A 27,761-nucleotide genomic window follows, 5' to 3' on the forward strand; every position below is an offset into this window, starting at 1 on the left:
GGACTTATCAGATCACATGACCTTTCTCCAATTGCTCCCGAGTCCAGTCTTTATGCTCCCTGACAAACTTTTCTCCTGATTAGTCTCACAAACAAGTGGATTTCTTACAACCACACAGCTGTTTAGACCCAATTCTGAGAGTTCTTGTTGCATTGCAAGTGTGGAAATGCTCTGACTTTCACTATTATACATAGTCGAGTTCTACTGTCGATTTTTTTACGACTGAACTTTGCCAAGCGTTTAAGTGGTCTCTGATCATAGTCAATCAAGAGATTTTTCAACCACATTTCTTCCATGAAAGCTGACGCTTCTCCACGATCCTTCCAGGTTTTAATAATGCACTGGACACTTCTTAACCCAATTCCAGTCATTTCAGCAATCTGCTTACTTTTCTTTGCTTGATCCAGGTCAATAATTTGACCTTCGGAAACACGGGAACATCTTTTCCATGAGCACAGGATACATCTTCCGACAAGTTTAAGAAATGAGAATCTACTCACTGCATCAGTTAGAGTTAAAACAAGTGTTGCAGCTGAAACATCAATCACTGCAGTAATTATCCAAGCAAAGGCTTTTAAGTATTTGCATATTTAAATCCAAAAACAGCGACTTTTTTTTGGCCCAAGCAGTGTATTTATAGGCCTACTGTCTCTCCATAATTAATTCTTGATGTTTGGATTAAACCAATTCAATTCAACTAACAAGTCCAACAACTATTAGAAGAACTTGACAGTAGGCGGTATTTTCCATTACGGTTACAAAATAACAAACATCATGGGACCCCTGACCCCACTTTGAGAACCACTGGCCTTGATCATTCAAATAATATAGCATTATCGAGACTATAAAATTATACACCTACATCCGGGAAAAGTTTCATCCTAAAAATCACATCAGATCACAGAGACATTTAGACAAACCAGCACGCATGCACACAATTACATTCGAATGACAAAATGGACAGTAACATCTATCCCACACACACATACAGACAACACAGAAACAAGAGTCACATCAGGGGTTGACGTAACAAAAACACAAATACCACACAACAACTGTTAATGAGCTACAGGGAGTGCAACAAGGACCTCCTCTCACGGTTTTTTGGTTCCAATCAGAATCGGTTACTATTTAAAAGAACAAAAGCCGAGTGACCTGATTAGATTAAAGGAGAACTGAAGTCACTTTTAAACTTGCTTTATTTCTTAATTAACGTGTTATTCAATTACGTTTTCGGTTTTAGTAACCTTATATCGTGGCTCGTATTGGCAACTAATTGCAATTAAATATTATACTTACTGGCCTATTCGGTTTTTAGCCATGTTGAATTTAGTTCGTTTGGTCCACGGCAGGCGTCGCTTATCCGCGCGATCTTCACGAGACTTGTGCAAGACTTCGAAACGTGAAGTGTCAGCGCCGCCATTTTGAGAACTGTTTTCCAAACAAAGTATTGCACAAAAACGAGTTTAAATGACGATTACTGCCTACTTTTTTCAAAGGTGGCACGGTGGTGTAGTGGTTAGCACGGTCGCCTCACAGCAAGAAGGTTCCGGGTTCGAACCCAGTGGCCGCCGAGGGCCTTTCTGTGTGGAGTTTGCATGTTCTCCCCGTGTCTGTGTGGGTTTCCTCCGGGTGTTCCGGTTTCCCACACAGTCCAAAGACATGCAGGTTAAGCCTCGGTCACAACCGGCTGTACGTGCTCCTACGGCCGGTCTACGTGCAAAAAAACGCAAGAAACGCACAGAGGGCGTGTGTGACGTGCTGATTTTCGAGCCGTAGACCGGCCGCAGAGGTTCTTTGTCATGTCAAACAAACTCTACGGGCGCTTACGTTTTTTTCAGGTTGCAAGACAAACTTACAGCCAACTCGTGTCTTTCTCCATGAACAAAAAAAACAAACAAAAAAAGCAGCGATTTGGGAAACGCCAAAAATCGCACGGCCAAAAAAAAATCGTACGTCCGGTTGTGATCTAGGCTTTAGGTTAACGTGGGGCGGCCTTGGGCTCAAGTGCCCTTGAGCAAGGTACCTGACCCCTGACTGCTCCCCGGGCGCTCTGGTGTGGCTGCCCACTGCTCTGTGTGTGTGTGTGTGTGTGTGTGTTCACTGCTTCAGATGGGTTAAATGCAGAGGATGAATTTCACTGTGCTTGAAGTGTGCATGTGACAAAGGTTTCTTCTAAACCTTCCTGATTGCTATCAAAACAAACAAAACTTCCGGCTTGATTATGTCAGAGGGTAATCTTTTGACAACGTCGGCAGACGTCGGTCGCTTTGATTTCCGCTGTACGTTTTACTTCCGTCCTACGAAGTCTTGCACAGGTCTCAACAAATCTCATTTACGGCCGTTGCTTTGACATATGGACTGATGTATTACAGAGCATATTTCAAACACTCATAACTTACTATAGCAGTGACAAAATAGCTATCAAAAATGCATTCCGATATTTAATAAAATGAGAAATAGAATTTTGGTAATAAAATATTTGCCTTCAGTTCTCCTTTAAAGAGGGTCTGGGAAACTTGATGGCACATGGAACCGAAATACAAATTCAACTGAGATACTTATGAAGAGAATTACCTGCTAACGGACAGCAAACCTCGTGGCTCATAACGGTCACTTAAAATATTGGGAATTATCATATACATACTTCTAAAAGGTTTAAAGGTTCTGACTGCAAAGTTGAATTCTGGGCAAAAATGTTCTATTTCTATTACTGTTGGAGTTTCGAGATGTTTCACTGCTGCACACACACACTGTATCCGATATGGAAATGTTTTGCCGAGATAAAAAGCGTCTTGCGTTTTATGATTCTGGAGATCGCCGAGGCAAGTGAGCAACAAAATCACGTGATTACCGTGGGGCGTTTCTGATCTACTTTTAACCAAAACAAGTCGGCATGGGCAAACATGGCAGACTCCGCTCTCCCGCCAGCTAACAAGAAAAGAAAAGCCTGCCTAGTGAGTGCAACTGCAAGATACAGCGAGGTTAGACGATGTGTCATTTTTCTGGACAGATAACTACATCACTCTAGCTAGCACTTAGCTATCTTAGTCTTAGAATGCATGGGCTTGGCTCCACGGTAGCGAGTATGGCGTTCTACACGTAATATTTAGATCTTACAGAGAAAGAAACGATAACACAAAACAGTAATACATGATAGATTTGTCTTTTGTTCCGCAGATCTATTCGCAAAATATCCACCACAAATTACATCCCTGTGACTCAAAACTCTCCAAGGTTGATGCAGAGTTACGATGTTTTCCGCGCATGGCTATCTTGGTGTGACGCAGTTCCATAGCTATGCTAATTAGTTAAAACTCCTCGCGTTCGTCTGTTTCCATAGAACCATACTGTTTACCCTCAAGAGGTAGGAAAACATCCCAAAATGGAGAAAAGCGACCCTCAGGACATCACAACGATCACGCACGATATCATTCTTGCGAGATACCGGAAAATGCCATGTGTTTAAAAAAATTTTATGAAAATTTCATACGACTTTGCAGTCAGTACCTTTAAGTACTACAGCTAGCTTTTTAATCGACAAATATTTAAACGCTTGCCGTTTCTGCTGCCATGCATAAACAATAGTTTTGCTGTTTGAGTCCGGTTTCATTTGCAAATACATGTGGGTGACAAATGCGTTCTAGTCTTCTGCAATGATAAATACTGGGATAACGTTTATATTATTCGCATGACACGAAATAATTCTCATCACAACCAGGACCCCGACATGGCTTTGGTACACTATAGGGCCAAAAGTACATGGATCCCTGACCAACACACACACATACAACAGGCTTTCGTCTAAACGGGGGAACGGGGCGCTGCGCCCTCTTACTCTCGGCGTGCGCCCCCTTACAGACTCCGTGAAAACATCCCAGCAACACTACGTGACAGTGTCTGATCATCAAATAGGTTATAATTGCTCCAAAAATATTCCAATCATAGTAGATACACCAGGGCGGCACGGTGGTGTAGTGGTTAGCGCTGTCGCCTCACAGCAAGAAGGTCCTGGGTTCGAGTCCCGGGGCCGGCGAGGGCCTTTCTGTGTGGAGTTTGCATGTTCTCCCCGTGTCCGCGTGGGTTTCCTCCGGGTGCTCCGGTTTCCCCCACAGTCCAAAGACATGCAGGTTAGGTTAACTGGTGACTCTAAATTGACCGTAGGTGTGAATGTGAGTGTGAATGGTTGTCTGTGTCTATGTGTCAGCCCTGTGATGACCTGGCGACTTGTCCAGGGTGTACCCCGCCTTTCGCCCGTAGTCAGCTGGGATAGGCTCCAGCTTGCCTGCGACCGTGTAGAAGGATAAAGCGGCTAGAGATGATGAGATGAGATGAGTAAAGTTTAGTTGTTTACTTGTCGCGGCTGCTCTCGTGAGATTTGACATGGGTTACATACAAGGTCAGCTGACTTGTAGAGCGAGATTTCTCGAGACTGAATGACCTTTCACCCACCGGCGCGGGAGCTTTTGACAGAAGTAGTTCGCGAGTTGTTTTTGTTGACACTTGGGCATTTAAAGATGTCATCCCGCGGCACGAAACGGAAGAAAGCCAAAGACTGTCCGGGGCAGAAGAAGATTACTTCTTTCTTTTTCAACGTTGACAGACAATTTGTTACAATTTCCCTCTCAGATAGCCTCAGAATGTCCCATTGGAGCATTTTTCAAAGGCTTTGCGGGGGGGGGGGGGGGGGGGACGACGACAACCGGCACCATCTCCGCTTCGCGCCCTCATACTAAATTTTTCCAGAAAAAACCCTGATACAATATATGGTTCGTCCCCAAACTGTTGCCACAAACTTGGAAGCGCATAATTGTCTTTGCATACTGTCGCATTACAATTTCCCTTCACTGGAACTAAACCCTGTTCCAGCCAATCAAAGCCTCCATGAAGTCATGACTCATCAAGGTTGGTGTAGAACTTAAGTGTCCTGCACAGAGTCCTGACCTCAACCCCACTGAACACCTTTGGGATGAACTGGAACTCCGAGTGCACCCCAGGCCTCCTCACCCAACATCAGTGTCTGATCTCACTAATGTTCTTGAGGCTCAATCTCCACAAAATCTAGTGGAAAGCCTTCCCAGAAGAATGGGGGGGTTACTGTCACACCAAAGGGGACTTGGCAAGCAAAGGGGTCCACAAAAGTTTGGCCACATAGTGTATAATAACAACCCAAATAATCACCGCTCAGTGAAGCTTCGTTTCTACTGATGGAAGAGGTCTAGGACAGCTGACAAACGTGAGCTACTGTCAATAACTGTACATCTACGGTGGTGCTTTAAAGTTTGTGAACCCTTTAGAATTTTCTATATTTCTGCAAAAATACAACCTAAAGCATCATCAGACTGTCACACAAGTCCTAAAAGTAGATAAAGAGAACCCAGTTAAACAAATGAGACAAAAATATTATACTTGGTCATTTATTTATTGAGGAAAATGATCCAATATTACATATCTGTGAGTGGCAAAAGTATGTGAACCTCTAGGATTAGCAGCTAATTTGAAGGTGAAATTCAAGTCAGCTGTTTTCAATCAATGGGACGACAATCAGGTGTGAGTGGGCACCCTGTTTTATTTAAAGAACAGGGATCTATCAAAGTCTGATCTTCACAACACACGTTTGTAGAAGTGTATCATGGCACGAACAAAGGAGATTTCTGAGGACCTCAGAAAAAGCGTTGTTGATGCTCATCAGGCTGGAAAAGGTTACAAAACCATCTCTAAAGAGTTTGGACTCCACCAATCCACAGTCAGACAGATTGTGTACAAATGGAGGAAATTCAAGACCATTGTTACCCTCCCCATGAGTGGTCGACCAACAAAAATCACTCCAAGAGCAAGGCGTGCAATAGTCGGCGAGGTCACAAAGGACCCCAGGGTAACTTCTAAGCAACTAAAGGCCTCTCTCACACTGGCTAATGTTCATGAATCCACCATCAGGAGAACACTGAACAATGGTGTGCATGGCAGGGTTGCAAGGAGAAAGCCACTGCTCTCCAAAAAGAACATTGCTGCTCGTCTGCAGTTTGCTAAAGATCACATGGGCAAGCCAGAAAGCTATCAGAAAAATGTTTTGTGGATGGACGAGACCAAAATAGAATATTTTGGTTGAAATGAGAAGCGTTACGTTTGGAGAAAGGAAAACACTGCATTCCAGCATAAGAACCTTATCCCATCTGTGAAACATGGCGGTGGTAGTATCATGGTTTTGGGTCCGTTTTGCTGCATCTGGGCCAGGACGGCTTGCCATCATTGATGGAACAATGAATTCTGAATTATACCAGCGAATTCTAAAGGAAAATGTCAGGACATCTGTCCATGAACTGAATCTCAAGAGAAGGTGGGTCATGCAGTAAGACAACGACCCGAAGCACACAAGTTGTTCTACCAAAGAACGGTTAAAGAAGAATAAAGTTAATGCCTTGGAATGGCCAAGTCAAAGTCCTGACCTTAATCCAATGGAAATGTTGTGGAAGGACCTGAAGCGAGCAGTTCATGTGAGGAAACCCACCAACATCCCAGAGTTGAAGCTGTTCTGTACGGAGGAACGGGCTAAAATTCCTCCAAGCCGGTGTGCAAGACTGATCAACAGTTACCGCAAACGTTTAGTTGCAGTTATTGCTGCACAAGGGGGTCACACCAGATACTGAAAGCAAAGCTTCACATACTTTTGCCACTCACAGATATGTAATATTGGATCATTTTCCTCAATAAATAAATGACCAAGTATAATATTTTTGTCTCATTTGTTTAACTGGGTTCTCTTTATCTACTTTTAGGACTTGTGTGAAAATCTGATGATGTTTTAGGTCATATTTATGCAGAAATATAGAAAAATTCTAAAGGGTTCACAAACTTTCAAGCACCACTGTATACATGTGCATTTTATTTATTTATCTATCTATCTTTGCCTTTGGGCAGTGTTTCTCAACCAGTGGCCCGTGAAGGGCCATCGAGTGGGCTGTGAATTTTTTTCCCCCCACCCCAAGTTGAAGCTCATTTTTACTCCTAGCAGGGTATAATTGCTGGATTGCATCTGACGTCACATCCGCCTCACTAAGCTACGGTCACACTACAGCTCGTGATGCTTTGCGATGGGTTATCGATGAAAATGTAGCACTTTGGTGGCGATGCATGGCAATATACACGTGAGCTAAAAGTTGTGGTCACACAGCAGGTGAACACTTGACTGTCATGCCTTTGCGCACTTGAGCCTGGCGCAACTTGAGCGGATGCGTGTACTCACGGAGCGCATTGTGCATGCTCTTGGAACCCGGTCATTATGGAAACACCTGAGACTGATTTGAGCACAATCAGCACACAGATACGGACACTTTTCACAAAGGCTTTGCGAAATATCATCATCATCATCACGTTTGTTTCTTGCCATGCTTATAACGCAGTTTAAATACTCTGCTTTTCTTTCGTTTGTGTAAATATCACGCCTGCTAATAAACACACTTCCACCTGACTACCGCCATCTATCTTGTAGTGTCCTGATCCCCAGATCTTTAACCCAGCCACAAATAAAAAGTTCTACACCTCCATGTTCTTCCAGGTTTTCATCTGTGTGTCCGTGTAGAACCATGTCTGCAGCACCAGGTAGTTTGAGATGTCGAGAAACTCAACGGATGGATAATTTTCCAGCTCATAGAAAAAAAAATCCTTCTTTGTTAGTGTATAAGGATCTAATCCCATTGAGTGGTTTCTATATCCAATTCTTTTGTGTACACGCCTTGGTTTTAATAACTTGCTTGTTTGCTGAACACAAACCCAGCAATAAGTTCTTGTGTTAATGGACCGGACTCCACTTTTGGATCATTAATCCCTTTTGACTGAGAATGACCCGCACGCATGTGTGGTTTGGCTTCTGGTACATCCATACAGTTTCAAATACAATATCTACAATTACAAACAGTTGGTTTTTATTGCATTTATTTAATCCCTGGGCTCCCATCTGTAATAGGGCGTGATGTTGCATCCCATTAGTACACTTTACAGTAGATTATTAGATTTGAATAGAATAGACGAGCCAAAATAATTGGGGATCTTTTTTAATGGGCCCCAACTCGTTACAAGTATAAATAGGTGGGCCTTAAAGTAGAGAATCCCTGCCTTACGGTAAACGAATTTGAAATACTTTTACACAAGTAATAATAAAACTAAAGCGGGGAAAACTGCAACAGCTACAGCCAATTACTGCGGACCCGTACGTAAAACTAAGATTGCATGACGAATTACACTTAACACACTGTTCTCCATGTTCGTGGTTGTAAGTAGACTGCAGGGAGAAGGTGCGATACTGTAGGAGGAGGGACTTGTAGGAGGACAGTGTTAGTTCGAGTTGACGAGTTTAGTGTCGTAGCGTGTTCCAAATTCTCGTTGCTCTTATCGGATATGACTTTTGATATGTGGAGGTCCTGCAGAATGGTTGTTTGTACGTGATTCCAGCTATAACATTGTGACGATTTCTTGTTGCTTTTAGTGGCAGATGGCAGAACTTGGGAATCAACCCAGTGACGATCTTAAAGAACAGCACCATGTCGAGATACTCATGCCAGTAACAGAGGGGAAGTACATTTGTTCTTATTAATCTTTCCTGGTAACTAGTATCACAGACGCAAGGCAGGAATATGGATATTGGGTTATCTGATAAGTTATCTTCAGAGGTATATGCAATCAAAACTGGTTAAGTTACTAAATACTTCTTGCACTTTTTCCAACACACACACACACACACACACACACACACACACACACACACACACACACACAGTGAAACATGTTCACTACGGTCACCTTTACGTCAAATCTTAAAATGATGTCAAATAATTCCATTAAGTAGCTCATGGAAAGAGAAAGACCAACAGTCTCACAGACTCAGAGGGCAAAGACATACATGAACAATACCAGGACATAAGATGATACACAAACGGTGTTTGTTTTTGCAAATTTTCAGGACCAATCTCACTAGACTAGGTAGGAAATCCAGGAAAAAGGGATATTCGAAATAAACGTTAAAAATGTAAAAGCTACGCCTTTTTTTTGTTTGTTTTTTTAACTAAAATGGTAAAATCATTGCTTTGTGTCTCCGAAATTAAAAGTCATTGCTAGATTTAGGATTAAGGCTTGAAATATTATTATTAAATTTTTTTTTAAAAGCTAGATGGCCTTTCGATTTCATAAAATCGGTGAAATTTAGTTCCCTCTGAAATTTGGTCATTGTTTATTATTTATATGTTTATTTCTGGAATATCTCACAATATATCAGGACATTCCGTGGCTGGGAAGTTATTTAATTTGAAGGGATTAAAGCAAATAATGCGCATGAACTCGCTTGCTTCGTGCAGTCAAGCAGACAGAGGAAGTCCGTGTGCGCATGTGCAGGTTTACCTTTGACCGTGCACTGATGGTGACATCATTCTGTCGCTAAACGAACAGCTGATCACACCGAGGTGCTTGCTGAGCGCCGATATTTATTAGTTTGGTCCTGTGTTTCCTTTCCTTCATATATAACAACATCTTTTCTTCTTGCTTTCCGTTACTGTCGTCGGTCTTTCACGTTTCATTCACACACTCACGTACTCCATTTTTCTCTCCTGTTTCAAATTTGTATCCCACAGTGCCTTGCACAAACGGGGAAAGCCCACCATGTCATGCATGACGTAGTATCTTGTATTGGGTCATGGTGAAGCAGGAAAAAATAGCGGAGAATTTCGGGCCATGTGGATTGAAATTCATTAATTGCTCTAAAAAAAAAAAAAAAACTAAAAAATTGGAAGTCTGTGATTTGTATTCAGTAGCTTTCGGTCCACTGAACAAAAATAACTGGGTATCGGGGAAAATTCTTTTTATGACCTACACTTGAAAAATCTGAAAGGCAGTCTAGCTTTAAACAATTGTGTACTCCAATGTCCTGATATGATCCAAAAATGTGTGTGTGTGTGTGTGTGTGTGTGTGTGTGTGTGTGTGTGTGTGTGTGTGTGTACACCTACAGGGTGAATCCCCGCGAGATGACTTCGGTCTCCTGGATGAGACGGAGCGATTTGCGTGCCAGGCTGGTGAGAGCTCGACTGTTGATCACTAAACTCTCCAACTGGACGGCTTGAGCCTGAACCTGCTGCTGCATTGCTGCCTTGTGCCACAGACGAACGCCATGACGCACACACACGACGCACACCGCGCACACACACAGCCATAGCAGGCCCCACCCATCCTCATGACAAGAACACCAAACTGTGAGCAGGATGGCCAATAATCCGACCAATGCAGAGACATCCCTGTGAGAAAACACACATTTTATATACATACATACATATATACATACATACACACATACATATATATATATATATATATATATATATATATATATATATATACATATACATATATATATATATATATATATATATACACACATTATATATATATATATATATATATATATATATATATATATATATACACATTATATATATATATATATATATATATACACACACACACACACACATATATACATATATATATACACACACACACACATACACACACGCATATATACACATGTATGAGATATATATATATATATATATATATATAAAAAAACAAAAAACACACACACACACAGGGCTCGACATTAACTTTTAAACCCACTTGCCCTGGGGAGCGAGTGGGGGTAAATTTCCACTTGCCTCCCCAATATTAAAATCACTTGCCTCCTATTTTGCAAGGACTCCTCTTTTTTTTTTAGGAAAACCACAGAATAGTTGTGAATTGCAACATAAAATGAAAATCACACATTGAGTTGAAGTTTGGTTATTGATTAAGTTTATTATTAAAGTTTGGTTATTGGTTACTTTTTACTTGTAACGGACAATAACAATTTTATCCGAAATAGTTTCCCCTGCCTTAGTCGATTTATTTCCAGTTCACATGCATGCAGCTGTTGTAAAGTTCAGTGTGTTTGTGTAGAACTCTCTCAGACTGCAGGCTCATTACTCAATAATGTAGAAATCATAAAATAGAAATCTATAACAAAGTTTGTATGAAGAAAACAATAGGGTGCCAAGACTTTTGAACAGTACTGTGTTTCAGAATATTTATATATCTTTTTATGCCTCCGCCACCGTAAGGTGCAGGAGGCATTATGTTTTCGGGTTGCCCGTGCGTCCATCCTGAAACCTTGTGAATGCGATATCTCAAAGGCTAATGAAAGGAATTTCACCAAACTTCCACCATTCGTGTGCTTTGGGACAAACATGAACTGATTAGATTTTGAGATCAAAAGGTCTAAGGTCAAGGTCACTGTGAGGTCAAATGTCTGTCCGAAAACCTTGTGAACACAATATCTCCAAGGCTGATACAAGTAATTTCACCAGGTCAAGATTACTGTGAGGTCAAATGTCCATCCCCAAATCACAACTTAATAAGGCGTGTAGTCTACCGGGCGGAGGCATCCCCATCGACGCCGTTGGCATTGAGTTCTATCTAGTTTTTCTGGTTATATCATCCACCTCGAGGTTTAAAGGGAAGAAAAAACTAGATAGAACTCGCTGCCAACGGCGTCGATGGGGATGCCTCCGCCTGGTAGACTACACGCCTTAAGTTGTGATTTGGGGATGGACATTTGACCTCACAGTAATCTTGACCTGGTGAAATTACTTGCATCAGCCTTGGAGATATTGTGTTCACAAGGTTTTCGGACAGACATTTGACCTCACAGCGACCTTGACCTTAGACCTTTTGATCTCAAAATCTAATCAGTTCATGTTTGTCCCAAAGCGCACAAATGGTGAAAGTTTGGTGAAATTCCTTTCATTAGCCTTTGAGATATCGCGTTCACAAGGTTTCGGGACGGACGCACGGACAACCCGAAAACATAATGTCTCCTGCACCTTACGGTGGCGGAGGCATAAAAAACCCAAGCTGCATCATGACAGACAGGATAATGTTTAAGTTTAAAATTATTGTTTAGTTTGTAGGTTGTGGGTGTTTTATACAGACATGGCAACCTGTAACTGAATCAGTGCAGCTGGTCTGTCATGAAGCAGCACTTTTTTTTTTAAAATAAACCTAGAGGCAGATGATAAACAACAAACAAACAAACAAACAAAATGATATACAAATATTTTGCACAGGACTGTGTTCCTCTGATAACAGAAACAAAGCTCCAGCTCTCTCTGCTCTTCATCTGTTCTGTTCTGTCAGGATTTATCGTGCATGTTGCTCCTTGTTGAGTTTTTTATGTCCGAGTTGTTTGAAACCAATCTGGGTTTTCTGTGTCGAATAAGGAAGCGGCTTCATCTTTAAGTAAATCAAACACTTTCATGAAGGCGCTGACTCGAATGCGAGCAGAAAATAAAAATAAAACAAGATTCTTAATGAAACTCTTCTATTTGTGAACATTTCAAATGCTTCTATTTGTTAACATTTCTCTTGATCGCGGGGAGACGGTAATGCCTTTTATCTCTTTCTCTGTTTGAACAAGCAAAAACAGCGCAAAAATTAACCATATTGAAGACAGATTAAGCTGCTTGCATGAAAGACGGTGTCCGTCTGACTCCAGCTGGAATGATCACTTGATGCGTGACGTCATGCACAATGGGTCTATAAACAGTATGCGTACCATACTACAACAGTGGGGGGGGGATAGAAAATAACTTGCAAAGCAGTAAATTAAACCGAGACTAAGAAAACAGCCACAAACGGCAGATACGTCGCGAGGGACGCTTTTAGGAACTGAAATCAAAGATCACAAAGCCTAATTTCTGTGGCGTTAGTTCATAATATATGCTCATTCCAACTTGCCCGGTCGGGCATGTCGGGGACATATCCCACTTGCCCCGGTCAATCGGGCAGTCCTTAATGTCGAGCCCTGATATATACACACACACAAACATATATGCTTACAGAATTTCTCTCTAGACATTTCATAGTGTGTGTGCACACGTGCGCATACCATATGGATGGTGTGGAAATGTAACGGGGTGCAGGCAGAGCTGAGGTGGCGCTTGGGCAGGCAGTACTCGTAGAGCCCAGAGAGAGGGCACTGGGGTCTAATAGCTCAATGAGCTCCACGTCCTCCTGCAACAGCACGTCCTGAGACAACACACAGCGCAGGGAGTACTGCCGGAACGCAGAGTCCTGCCAGGACACAAAAACACAGAGTGTCAGAATGTACTGACGTCATCAAAAACAAAGGCTGTACAACAGCAGATTAAACATCTGTCCCAGACAGTTCAAACTGCTCCCGTGAACTCGGGTTTTTATCCAAGTGCCACAAATATTTTCTATCAAAAGTCTTACTAACAGTCTGGAAACAAAGATTGGACACATCCAGAAAGATGTGTCCAATCATCCTCTTTGCTCCTTTCCGAGATTATAGTTTCAAACTCTGTTATTGACTAACAGTAGATGACTCAGTCGCTGCTCAGAACTAGAACTCAGGCAGTGTGTGTGTGTGTGTGTGTGTGTGTGTGTGTGTGTGTGTGTGTGTGTAGGAAGCTGAAACAAAATCACCAGGTCTTCTTACCAGCTGCTGCTCCAGCTGCAGAGGGGCATCGCTCTGACCGAACGGACTCAGAGGGCGTAGGATCTCAGCCAGCCTCCAAATCCCACCTGCCTGGAAACACATCATCTGATTAGTCATCTACACGTTTAGCTTTGAATCGAAGGCATGATGAAAATTAAAATCGTATACAATAGGGTCCGCTCACATTTTATAGAATGAGTCATGAAGCGATAAAGGTGATTTTATTATTACGTGTAATCTGGTCAGGAGATAAAAGCATGTGAGTAACAGGAACAGGATATGACGTCATTTCTTCAGACACACAGCAGACGCCAGGTCCAGGGTGATAAATGAGGCTCAACCCTGGTGCGGGTTACACAAGCTGGATCCACCCTCCACTTGAATAAACACAATAGTACCATCCTGTGACTAGTATTTCTTATTTTTACACTTGTCCAAGACAGTAAAATCTACTCAGGGTCAGCTTTTGGAAACAATTTGATAACTTGACATTCGGACACTGGCGGTTTTGATCAGTGACTTTGCTTCAAGATACCACGAGGCACTGTATCACATCTCACTATGTGCAGCACTTTAACTGTAACGTGCTTTTCTTGTCCGCAGCAGGACGAAACTAACTCGTATTCTTGTGTTACACACATTCTTGGGACATCCGTGCCCCGGTCTGTGTGTGAGCGAGTTCGCTGTTCTTCCAATGTGAATGCAAAGTCTGAATAAAGGCAATGAATGCTTTTTATTTCGAGGTATTCGTCAGTGTGTTCAGTATTCTGCTAGCGTTGCTGAGGGGCATTCGGACTGCTTTGTGTGTTCAAGACAGCGAGTGAAGAATGAGAAGAGTTGAATGTGTGTGTGTGTGTGTGTGTGTGTGTGTGTGTGTGTGTGTACACAGCGCACACTGAACACTGAAGAAGCAAGTTGTATAAGACTTACAGCATTACAACATCAAGTGTTATGGATCATACAGCACAATCATATGACTAATTGATACCACACAGCACAAATATCACCGTTTCACAAAGCTTTTACACACGCGTCTCACCTTCCACTGACAAGTATTAAAGCTAGACTGCCTTTCAGATTTTTCAAGTGTAGGTCATGAAAAGACCCCCCCAAATACCCAATTATTTTTGTTTAGTAGACTAAAAGCTACCAAATTCAAATCACAGACTTACAATTTTATTCTTTTTTTTTTTACAAGAACGATAAATGAATTTAGGGCCATGTGGCCCTAAATTCACTGCTATTTTTTCCTACTTCACCATGACCCAATTCCAGATACTACGTCGTGCATCACATCACATCACATCACATCACATCACACAGTGGACTTTCCCCGTTCGCGCAAGGCATTGTGGGATACAAATTTGAAACAGGAGAGAAAAACGGAGGACGGGAGTGTGCGAATGAAACGTGAAAGAAAGACCGACGACAGTAACGGAAAACAAGAAGAAAAGATGTTATGTTATATACGAAGGAAAGGAAACGCAGGACCAAACTAATAAATAGACGGTCAGCGAGCACCTCGGTGTGATCAGCTGCTCGTTTAGCGACAGAATGATGGAACGGTCAGTGCACGGTCAAAGGTACGGTAAACCTGTAGATGGCAGTAATGCAACACTGTGGAGGCCAGCTGCTGTAAAACCCAGAAGAAGGTGGTAAACCTGCGCATGCACACACGGACTTCCTCTGTCTGCTCGATTGCACAAAGCGACCGATTTCATGCACATTATTTGCTCGGGAATCCCCTCAAAAATATCAAAATGACCAAATTTCAGAGGGAACTCAATTTCACCATTTTTATGAAATCGAAAGGCCGTCGACTTTTAACGCAGTTTGTTAACGCTGTGCCGCCACCCAACCTTAACCCCAGTAATGAAACTTTTTGGCTCTTTTTCTTTTTGTTAAACAACAACCATTTCCTTGTGGGGACCATCCAAATGTCCCTACAAGGTCAAAATTGTCAGATTTTACCATCCTTGTGGAGACGTTTGGTCCTCAAAAAAGTCGAAGTCCTTCCTGTGCCAGGACCTGGTCTTCCCAGGCAGTCTCCTGTCCCAGTGCTAATCAAGGTCTTAAGGCACATTGGGCGGTGCCAATCTCTGTTTCTATAGTCCTTAACCTCTCACCTATTACATAGCTAGGGTTACAGTGGTGGGAGGGCTGGTCCTCTGGGAACCGCAAGGGTTTGACTTCCTACTCATATCAGTGTTGTGGCACGCCTCACCAGAAAACCATAGGTACCATTTCTATGATGGTCTTTGGTATGACCTGACTGCAAGTCAAACTCACAACCTCCCGGTCGAGAGGCAGACATGCTACCACTAGTCCAACTCACGGTTACATTTGGTCCTCAGTAGTATATCTAAACATGTGCGTGCACACTTTCTTGTACTTCTATCTTTGTGGGGACTCTCACTGACATAACGCATTCTCAAACCCCTTAAACTAACCTTATGCCCAGATCAGACGGCAGAAAGACGCATGCTGCGACCGGAGATCGGTTGGGTGACGACCGACTGCAGGTGGACACAGGCGTTTTGCATCAAATCCTTCATTGTGGTCAGACTTACTGCAAGATGCAGGGTTTTTAAGCTGAATCTTGTCATGAGCCAGCCGGGAACATCCAGGTCCTGATACGATCTTTCACCCCATTCCCCGGTTTTCCCCGTGCTGCGGTTAGCACACCTGTCTCTCATCAGCTCATCCACAACTTTATATATTATACTGCTCAGATATTCATTCGGCGTGGGATTGTCTTCACCTCAGGATATGATTTTTTGCCCCCCCCCGATTTTTGTATTCTATCATTGTGTTACTTTCTGGAATATTTCACTCTTCTGTGGATATCTTTTATTGGGACTGTGAGCACGTTGTTTTCCCGACGTGGAAACGCTTTGAACTTTTAAACTTCTGAACCATGTTCTTTGAACTGAGAACTCTTTCCTGTTGCAGGGCTGCGTTTCTGGACTCATGCTTTTTTTCAACCCGCAATCGGTTGCTCAAGCATTGCGTCAACCTGCTGTGTGCACCAACTGGAAGTGAATCACAGCTGAAATGCGACCAGATCGTGATCCACTTGCGTCAACCTGCCTCTACTAAAGACCCTCTGCCATTATCTGCGTCATCATGCGGTGAGACCAGTCTTGCATGTACCTGCGATTTTATCATCGCAGGTAGACGCAAGTAGTTGAAAACTAGTTGCAGCCTGCCGTCTGACCTGGGCATTAACCATTACAACTAAATGCCTAACCCTAACCTGAAACCTCAAACTAGATCTTAACCCTCAAACAGACTTCTGAAGAAGTGAGGACCAGACAAAATGTTCTGACTTTCCTAAAATGTTCCGACTCTTGATAAAAAACAAAAACGTGTTCTGGTCCTCAATATGTAGCAAGTACACACCCAAGTCATGGTGGTCACCAATACAGTGCCTTGAAAAAGTATTCATACCCCTTGAACTTTTTCACATTTTTCCACCTTACAACCACAAACTTAAAAGTTTTTTATTGAGATTTTATGTGATAGACCAACACAGAGTAGCACATAATTGTGAAGTGAAACGAAAATGATAAATGGTCTTCAAAATTTTAAACAAATAAAAATCTGAAAAAAAATGTGGTGTGCATTAGTATTCAGCCCCCTGTACTCTGATACCTCTAAATACAATCCAGTGCAATCAATTGCCTTCAGAAGTCATCTAATTAGTTAATAGAGTCCTACTGTGTGTAATTTACTCCCAGCATAAATACACTTGTTCTGTGAAGGCCTCAGTGGTTTGTTAGAGAACACTGAAGAACAAGCAGCATCATGAAGACCAACGAACTCACCAGACAGGTCAGGGATAAAGTTCTGGAGAAGTTTAAAGCAGGGTTAGGTTATAAAAAATATCCCAAGCTCTGAACATCTCAAGAAGCACTGTTCAATCCATCATTCAAAAATGGAAAAAGTATGGCACAACTGCAAACCTACCAAGACATGGCCATCCACCTAAACTGACAGAGCGAACAAGGAGAGCACTGGTCAGAGAAGCAGCCAAGAGGCCCATGATCACTCTGGAGGAGCTGCAGAAATCCACAGCTCAGGTGGGAGAATCTGTGCACAGGACAACTATAAGTCGTACACTCCACAACTCTGGCCTTTTTGGAAGAGTGGCAAGAAGAAAGCCATTGTTGAAAGACAGGCATAAGAAGTCCCATTTGCAGTTTGCCAGAAGCCATGTAGGGGACACAGCAAACACGTGGAAGAAGGTGCTTTGGTCAGATGAGACCAAAGTTGGACTTTTTGGCCTAAATGCAACGCGCTATGTGTGGTGGAAAACTAACACTGCTCATCACCCTGCACACACCATCCCCACTGTGAAACATGGTGGTGGCAGCATCATGCTGTGGGGATGCTTTTCTTCAGCAGGAACAGGGAAGCTGGTCGGAGTTGATGGGAAGATGGATGGAGCTAAATACAGGGCAATCCTGGAAGAAAACCTGTTGGAGGCTGCAAAAGACTTGAGACTGGGAAGGAGATTCACCTTCCAGCAAGACAATGACCCGAAACATACAGCCAGAGCTACAATGGAATGGTTTAGATCAAAGAATATTCATGTGTTAGAATGGCCCAGTCAAAGTCCAGACCTAAATCCCATTGAGCATCTGTGGCAAGACTTAAAAATTGCCGTTCACAGACGCTCTCCATCCAATCTGGCTGAGCTTGAGCTATTTTGCAAAGAAGAACGGACAAAAATTTCAGTGTCTAGATGTGCAAAGCTGGTAGAGACATACCACAAAAGACTTGCAGCTGTAATTGTAGCAAAAGGTGGCTCTACAAAGTATTGACGCAGGGGGGGGCTGAATACTAATGCACATCACATTTTTCAGATTTTTATTTGTTTAAAATTTTGAAGACCATTTATCATTTTCGTTTCACTTCACAATTATGTGCTACTCTGTGTTGGTCTATCACATAAAATCTCAGTAAAAAAACTTTTAAGTTCGTGGTTGTAAGGTGGAAAAATGTGAAAAAGTTCAAGGGGTATGAATACTTTTTCAAGGCACTATATATTAGACACTCAAGAGTTCCTGGTTATCAATTGAAATCATGCCAACACGATAGTAAACTATCATCAAAACACCCTGTAGTCAACAAAACGCTGACAAGTCTATTAAACTGGAACTAATACTATTCATATTTTCCCAGTTTTCCCATTGATTTTTTTTTTACAGTTATCAGAAAGTTGAGCTTCTTAAAATGGCACCGCCACTGACATTGACAAAATTTCCATGGCAGCCAGATGTTCATGTTTACTTCCAAGTACAGACCACTGACATGTATATCCACGTTAGGTACAGAACATAAGCACAACCAAGCAATTTATCACTCCCGGTTAGGGAAATGATGTTGACCAAGAGCCTGTTGTTCATTCCCACGCACACTTCTGACTATATTTGGTAACAGGAGATTAAACTAGCAAACAGCCCGCTTAGATCGTATTAACACAATAAGGTTACACTTCCACATGTAGCGGAGGAACTTATAATCTGCTTAGTCTGAGCAAAGCCGCTTTGTAAAAGCTCAGTACCGCTGATCCATTTGTTCTGCTGCGTCATTTATTTTTGTGAATCTGAATTCCTACGTTGCAACACTGGCTGCGCAACTGACGGATGAAAAATTCAACACCCAATTACAAAACTGGACCAAAAAATAATAATTTTTTACATCGTTTTCAGTTCAAGATGGACGCTGATGAAAATATGACCCTAAATGATGTGTGGTGCTCTGGGAAAAACCCACAACAGTGTGAAATTCTGATGTTTCATACAGTATCTAGTTCAAAACATGGTTTAGCTCTCGATCCATGTTTAAAGATTTCATTCTGACTACAGCGCAGGAGCATTGCGGACATTTCAACTTCCGCTATCTGATTACAAACATTAAAAACGGATGAGATTTACAGCTTATAATTTAGCTTCAACAACTTGATCAAAACCCGACAAACCCTGTGTGATAATCTCACTTCGCCAACGCTGACCGTGTTAAACTGGTTCCTGAAAACATTTTCACGTTGTTTTGATGAAATATAGTTAAAGTTTCAAGCTGATGTATCCAAGTTATTGTTTGAGGCAGAAAAATCTAATTTTAACCATTTGATTTTTGCCAGAATTCAGCCACGGCAACATTCGACAGGTTTTCCCAAACCACCAAGCAAGCAAGTAAGCAAACATCGCTAAATCAGCCAACACACCTTCAACAAACATCAACTGAACTTGACATTTGTGAACAAGTTTTTTTTGTTTTTTTTTTAATTCTATCCAGAGTCACTGGATATGAGCAATCGTGCACTCTGATTGGCTACTCTACTACCAGGATATCAGCTCATATCGGGTGAGTAGAGAAAAACAAAATGGCGGAGCGTGTTGCTGAACCGACCGAGGATGAAATAAAACTCTACTTGAAAACAAAACCCCAAAGAATACAAAAAAACAAAAACAAAACATGGAATAAAAGTATTTGATGGTAAGAACGTACTTTATTTTTCAAGAATTATCATCGCATTTTTCACAAATTGCTACCGTCATTTCGCCGTTCTGTTTACATTCTAAGCGTTGATGATTTTGTCGGATGTTTTGAATAAAAAGTTTTTATTTATCGAATTTGCAAAAAATAAAAATGCCCCGTTTCTCAAAATCCAGTGAATGTGGATAGAATAAAACCATTATTCCACTCAATCTCGTCGTACATGGCTTATATATATGGTGACTGAAGCATCATTTCCGTTTCCTGTTGAAATTACGCTGTGCATGTTTTGGCTGCCGTTTCTCACCAGAGCTTTTCGTTTTTCTTTTTGCGTTTGTATTGTTTGATATTTGTTCTTTGTTTGAGCGTTTTGTCCACCGGTTGTGGTGTAGCTCCGAACCCAGATTTGGTGTCGGTTTCCTTCAGGCCTTGGTCCATCATGGGTGATGCCTGTGCTTCTCGCTCTGGACTGCAGTGAGCTCGCTGCTCTTTTTAACATCAGGGTTGTCCAGCGGAGCTTCTGTGCTTGGCACGGTGTTCTGAGCGATGTTGCCCGGCGGCAGCACAGTGGCTGTGCAGGCGGTGTGGGACATACCTTTGTGCGTCTTTTGGTGGAACTGTGGTAGCAACGCCATTGGAATTGCATCCTGACGCTCTTTTGGTGAACAATTTTTTTTTCCTATAATTGTAAAGCAACCTTGGGTGTGAGAAAGGCACTATACAAGTCGAACCTATCATCATTACTTCATTCAACTCGGTGCTACGCACCTTGTCAGCTATCGGCTCATGTACGACTTGATTTCATGGAATAACTTTAATGTATACAATTTACACACATTCAAAAAGCACAAGTAGGATCCAAACTTTTCCCCCTGAAATTCCAGGATTATCATAAATACAGAAATTTTTGCTGAAACACTCCTATCTATGATTTACAAACAAGGACACTCACTCAGAGTGCGTACCTTCACCAAGCTACATATTATCAACATCAAACTCAAACCTCTTGAATCTAGGATAATACAACCCCGATTCCAAAAAAATTGGGACAAAGTACAAATTGTAAAAAAAAAACGGAATGCAATGATGTGGAAGTTTCAAAATTCCATATTTTATTCAGAATAGAACATAGATGACATATCAAATGTTTAAACTGAGAAAATCTATCATTTAAAGAGAAAAATTAGGTGATTTTAAATTTCATGACAACAACACATCTCAAAAAAGTTGGGACAAGGCCATGTTTACCACTGTGAGACATCCCCTTTTCTCTTTACAACAGTCTGTAAACGTCTGGGGACTGAGGAGACAAGTTGCTCAAGTTTAGGGATAGGAATGTTAACCCATTCTTGTCTAATGTAGGATTCTAGTTGCTCAACTGTCTTAGGTCTTTTTTGTCGTATCTTCCGTTTTATGATGCGCCAAATGTTTTCTATGGGTGAAAGATCTGGACTGCAGGCTGGCCAGTTCAGTACCCGGACCCTTCTTCTACGCAGCCATGATGCTGTAATTGATGCAGTATGTGGTTTGGCATTGTCATGTTGGAAAATGCAAGGTCTTCCCTGAAAGAGACGTCGTCTGGATGGGAGCACATGTTGCTCTAGAACCTGGATATACCTTTCAGCATTGATGGTGTCTTTCCAGATGTGTAAGCTGCCCATGCCACACGCACTAATGCAACCCCATACCATCAGAGATGCAGGCTTCTGAACTGAGCGCTGATAACAACTTGGGTCGTCCTTCTCCTCTTTAGTCCGAATGACACGGCGTCCCTGATTTCCATAAAGAACTTCAAATTTTGATTCGTCTGACCACAGAACAATTTTCCACTTTACCACAGTCCATTTTAAATGAGCCTTGGCCCAGAGAAGACGTCTGCGCTTCTGGATCGTGTTTAGATACGGCTTCTTCTTTGAACTATATAGAGTTTTAGCTGGCAACGGCGGATGGCACAGTGAATTGTGTTCACAGATAATGTTCTCTGGAAATATTCCTGAGCCCATTTTGTGATTTCCAATACAGAAGCATGCCTGTATGTGATGCAGTGCCGTCTAAGGGCCCGAAGATCACGGGCACCCAGTATGGTTTTCCGGCCTTGACCCTTACGCACAGAGATTCTTCCAGATTCTCTGAATCTTTTGATGATATTATGCACTGTAGATGATGATGTGTTCAAACTCTTTGCAATTTTACACTGTCGAACTCCTTTCTGATATTGCTCCACTATTTGTCGGTGCAGAATTAGGGGGATTGGTGATCCTCTTCCCATCTTTACTTCTGAGAGCCGCTGCCCCTCCAAGATGCTCTTTTTATACCCAGTCATGTTAATGACCTATTGCCAATTGACCTAATGAGTTGCAATTTGGTCCTCCAGCTGTTCCTTTTTTGTACCTTTAACTTTTCCAGCCTCTTATTGCCCCTGTCCCAACTTTTTTGAGATGTGTTGCTGTCATGAAATTTCAAATGAGCCAATATTTGGCATGAAATTTCAAAATGTCTCACTTTCGACATTTGATATGTCGTCTATGTTCTATTGTGAATACAATATCAGTTTTTGAGATTTGTAAATTATTGCATTCTGTTTTATTTACAATTTGTACTTTGTCCCAACTTTTTTGGAATTGGGGTTGTACTACATCTGCCCACCAAATTTCATCCAAATCCGTTCACTACTTTGAGTTACATTGGGAACAGACAAAAAAAAAAAAAAAATCCTGGCTCTACATACATATCCAGATTTGCATCAAAATCTAATCCATTATTCTTTGGCCCATGGGCCACCTTTAATCAAAACTTCATCAAAATCCATTCAGTACATTTTGAGTTATGTTGGGAACAGACACACAAACGGAGGCGGAAAACATAACCTTCTCCAACAACAAAGCCTGCAGAGGTAATAAACTCATTCCTATCTTGATAACAGAGACCTGATATCTCGTGTGATGATTTCAGCACGTAGTCAGGCAATGATAAATTTATCCAGCCATAAAATATTCATATCTGGTTTGTTATATTGGCCTCAAAGTTTCAATCCACAAGAAGCCAAATTCAGACAGACAGTGAATAGTCGTGTCGCAGTAATGAGAAAACGCAGGTTTTATTTCTGGTTGATCTTTTTTCTTTACGCAGTCAAGTGTGTCGGCCTACGGAAACATGAGATTATAAAGTCTTGCTTTACACTTACACCAGTTGTGTGATTCATTCATTGGGGTGTCATCTGTGTCCCAGTGATATTACATTTAACAGTTATTCCACGAAATCGAGTTGTACGTGAGCTGATAGTTGGCTATAAGCCGTGTACGATGAGATTGAGTGGAATAACTTTTATTCTATCCACATTCACTGGATTTTGAGAAACAGAGCATTTTTATTTTTTGCAAATTCGATAAATAAAAACTTGATACAAAATGTCCGACAAAATCATTTCCGCTTAGGCAGACTTCTTAAAAGTCTATCGATGGCTGCATGAATTGACTTTAGTGCTGTTTTTTGTAGAAAGTGCCGTCTTGCTGTCGTGCCGAGCAACACAACAGCTTTACACATTTATTTAATTTTTCCTTGGACATGTCAGTTCTGTCATTTTCAAATTCATTTGAGCTTTAGAACCAGTTTAAAAAAAAATCCAACAAATTTTAATGTTTAAAGATGAATATAAACACACCAGCGAAATGACAGGAACAATTTGTGAAAAATGCGATAATTCTTGAAAAAAAAAAAAAAAAAGATATCTATGTTCTTACAATCAAATACTTTTATTCCATATTTTGTTGCCTTTTTTGGGGGTTTTGTTTTCGAGTAGTTTTTATTTCGTCCTCAGTTGGTTCAGCAACACACACCGCCATTTTGTTTTTCTCTACTCACCGTATATGAGCTGATATCCTCGTAGTAGAGTAGCCAATCAGAGCGCACGATTGGCAGAAATTCTTTTTTTCGTGGTCCAGATCCTGCACTCTGATTGGCTGGCGAGCGGGTCCATATCCTACGGTACGGACCCCAGTTACGGACCTCTGGCGACTCGCTCGTTCACAACAACAAACATAGTAGCATTTTTGGTCAACATAAGATTTATTTATAATAAGATTATCAAAAATCTTAAAATGTTTGCCAGCATTTCTCAGGAGAATAGCATTAATTTTACAGCATGAATAGCGATAACAACAGTGTTCAGAGTGAAAGCGAGTTTTACTACCCTGAGGAAGAAGAAATAAAAGAAAACATTTCAGGAGAAAGCTAAAAACCTGTAACTGTTGCTAACGCCGAGCAAAAACATGGCTGAATCCTGAATGACTCAATTTTGTATAAATAGGGGACTACATAGGCGGCAAAATGTAGTGTTTTTCCTGCCATGGAAGTGCACTTGTATACCGAGGAGGAAGCCATTTGCATTACAGCCGTGAATGAGGATTCAAAATGGCGGCTCGGCTCGGTTTTCCCTTTCGGGCGCTCTCGTTTTCTGTTAGAATTTGGTAAAGAAAAAATAAATATATTATTTACCAGCTTAAGGTCGGTCCGTATGGTGAAATACCGTGACCTCGGCCTTGAATACTGACCTCGGCCCAGAGGGCCTCGCTCAGTACTTTCAAGACCTCGGTCACGGTATTTCACCATACGGACCTCCCAGCTGGGAAATAACATTTTATATGCAGTTCAAGGTGAAAGTCATCAATATTTTTAACAATAAGTAATGCATCATTCACAACAACCTATGTGCCTTAAGAGAGATTTTTATTTATAAATGTATTATATCCTTAAGATAAATAAGACAGTAAAACAATACAACGTGGATGTACAACATTTAGAAAACTTCGTTGGTCAAATGTACGTTTTCACCATTGTTCTACAACTTTCACTCAACCTGGCTGACTCAACACTTTGGATGCTCAGGCTTGGACACTCAACCCAACAGCAAAACGCAGCCATTTTCATCCAAGTAAATATGAAGAAGGGGGAGAAGAGATTATAGCCAAAAATGGGTCAAGATGTTTTTTTTTTTTTTTAAAGAGTTAAATACATGTTTTCTTTGATGACAAGTTTAATTAGTAAGAGTTGCAAGGTCTAAATAGCACCAATCACAGTTATAGAGTACCAGTCAAAAGTTTATACACCCCTACTCGACTCATTCTCAAGTATTGTTCTACATAGTAGAACAATACTGAAGACATCAAAACTATGACGGAACACACGGAGCACACATGGAATTATGTGGTAAACAAAAAAAGGTTTACCTTGATGACGCTTTGTACACTATTGGCGTTATCTTACCCAGCTTCATGAGATAGTCACCTGGAATGCTTTTCAATTAAAAGGTGTGTCACGTCAAAAGTTAATTAGTTTCTTGCATTCTTAATGTGTTTGAGATCGAATAGTAAATAAAAAAATACAGTAAAATAGCCCTATTCTACACCACAACTGTAGTAATCCATATTACGTCAAGAAACCGCTCAAGTAAGTAAAGAGAAACGACATCCATCATTACTTTAAGACATGAAGTGACTTAATTCATAAAAATAAAGGAAAAAAAAACACTGAATTAGAAGGCGTGTCTGAACTTTTAACTGGTACTGATTTATAATATAAATATATACAATCATGGTCATAGTCCAGTGACGGTGTGATAGCAGTGTGACGTAGATATTGGCACTCACTCTGGGAGGGGGCAGGATGTCCTGGGCACAAGTGCTCAGTTCCTCCTCCTGCTCCGGAGAGATGGGTGAACATGCCTCAAAGTCGGTGTGTCCTAGATCCTGCAAATACTGGAACAGAGGAGAGTTCTATACACAAACACGAGAGAGAGAGAGAGAGAGAGAGAGGTCATGAATCAGATGTCCCGTCACAGGAAATCACAGGCCGTGTTCTGTGTAAAAGGAAAAGCTCCAGCCAAAGTGTCCCTTCCTATCCGCCACCCTTACCTCGACATCATCCCTCGCTTCTTGTCCAGCTCTTCCCCAACTCGCCATCATTTCACACAGGATATCAATCGACACTCGTACGTCCTATTGACCTACCAGAGATGTAGAAATGGCGTCCAACAGACTCGGAATGCACCGGTCCACGTCCCCCGCCCCCCTCCAGTAGCAAAAAGCGCCTTATCGTTTCTACATCCTGGTTCCAATTAAATCAAATCAGACTAATCCCAAAAATGGTAAACAAAGATCTTTGCTGAAGTCACAAAGCACCATTGTTTGGAAATTGAAACTCCCATAACGTGGGGGCGGGAGGGGGGAGAAAATCCATAAGCTTTTGGGTCTGGATGAGGACGAGTAGCTGAACGGGCCTGAGGGCAAAGACCTAATTTTTGGCGCATGGTTCATTAGAATGGCAGCAGATAGAATCTGAGGAATCTGACAGAGCTGGCCAGTGTTGACAGGCCACACACATACACACGGTGTTTTTCTGACGCTTTTTGACCGACTTTGACACAGATTCCTAACACTTTAAAAAAAATTTTCAAAACACACCCAGTCATCACTACGCCTCTTGTTCATCAGACTTGTGTACAGTCAAATCTGACTGTAAAATGAGTATTATGCAAACTCCACACAGACAGTTTCATTTTGTCTGTATAATCAAACTCTCGTCTGGTCAGAGCGTCTCACACTACACTCACCGGCCACTTTAAAGGAAAACTGAAGCCAAATTTATCATCAAAATTCTATTTCTCTCATTTTATTATAGGAATGCATTTTTGATCGCTATTTTGTCACTGCTATATGAGTGTTTGAAATATGCTATGTGATATATCAGTCCACATGTCAAAACAATGGGCGTAAACGAGATTCGTTGAGACCTGTGTGAGACATCGTAGGACGGAAGTAAAACATACAGCAGAAATCAAAGTGGCCGACGTCTGCCAACGTTATCAAAAGACGCGCGCGCCCTCTTTCGAATGCTGATGTAATCAAGCCGGAAGTTTTGTTAGCAATCAGGAAAGTTTGAAAAAAGTAGGCAGTAATCGTCATTTAAACTCATTTTTGTGCAATACTTCGTTTGGAAAAGAGTTTTCAAAATGGCGGCACTGACACCTGGCTGACACTTCATGTTTCGAAGTCTCGCACAAGTTTTGTGAAGATCGCGCGGATAAGCGACGCCTGCCGTGGACCAAACGAACTAAATTCAACATGGCTGAAAACCGAATAGGCTGATAAGTATAATATTTAATTGCAATTAGTTGCCAATACAAGTCACGATATAAGGTTACTACAACCGAAAACGTAACTGACCAACACGTTAATTAAGAAATAAAGTAAGTTTAAAAATGACTTCCGTTCTCCTTTAATAGAAACTTATTCTTGATGCTAAGACTCCTGTTCTTGGCTGCAGGACTGGAACCCAATGTGTTGTTCTGCTGTTGCATGCTGAGATGCTTTTCTGCTCACCACGGTTGTAAAGAGTTGCTATGAGTTACTATATCCTTCCTGGCAGCTCGAACCAATCTGTCCATTTTCCTCTGACCTCTCTTCAACAAGGCGTTTGTTTCCACCCACAGAACTGTCGCTCAGTCAACTCAATGTTTTTTGTTTGTTGCACCATTCTGTGTAAACTCTAGAGACTGTTGTGTGTGAAAACCCCAGCAGATCAGCAGGTTCTGAAATACTCAAACCAGTCCATCTGGCTCAAACCATCACCCATGCCACAGTGAAAGAAAGTCACACTTTGACATCACAATTTTTCCCATTCTGATGTTTGAACATTGTGAACATTAACTGAAGCTCTTGATTTGTA

The 27,761-nt window shown here is 41.6% G+C and overlaps 1 protein-coding gene across 1 annotated transcript in view; it reads right to left on the minus strand.

Annotated features, from left to right (window-relative positions):
- Nucleotides 1-27,761, minus strand: part of vezt (vezatin, adherens junctions transmembrane protein) — an 80,830-nt gene that overhangs the window by 37,667 nt on the left and 15,402 nt on the right. The window contains exons 2-5 of the mRNA XM_060902952.1: nt 25,685-25,810; nt 13,536-13,625; nt 12,963-13,147; nt 9,994-10,278 (exon numbers count right to left, since the gene is read on the minus strand). Coding sequence (XP_060758935.1) covers nt 9,994-10,278; nt 12,963-13,147; nt 13,536-13,625; nt 25,685-25,810 — 686 coding nt within the window. The remainder of the gene's footprint in view (nt 1-9,993; nt 10,279-12,962; nt 13,148-13,535; nt 13,626-25,684; nt 25,811-27,761) is intronic.

The sequence above is a fragment of the Neoarius graeffei genome, chromosome 21, assembly GCF_027579695.1.
Source record: "Neoarius graeffei isolate fNeoGra1 chromosome 21, fNeoGra1.pri, whole genome shotgun sequence".
In the NCBI taxonomy this organism is placed as follows: Eukaryota; Metazoa; Chordata; class Actinopteri; order Siluriformes; family Ariidae; genus Neoarius; species Neoarius graeffei.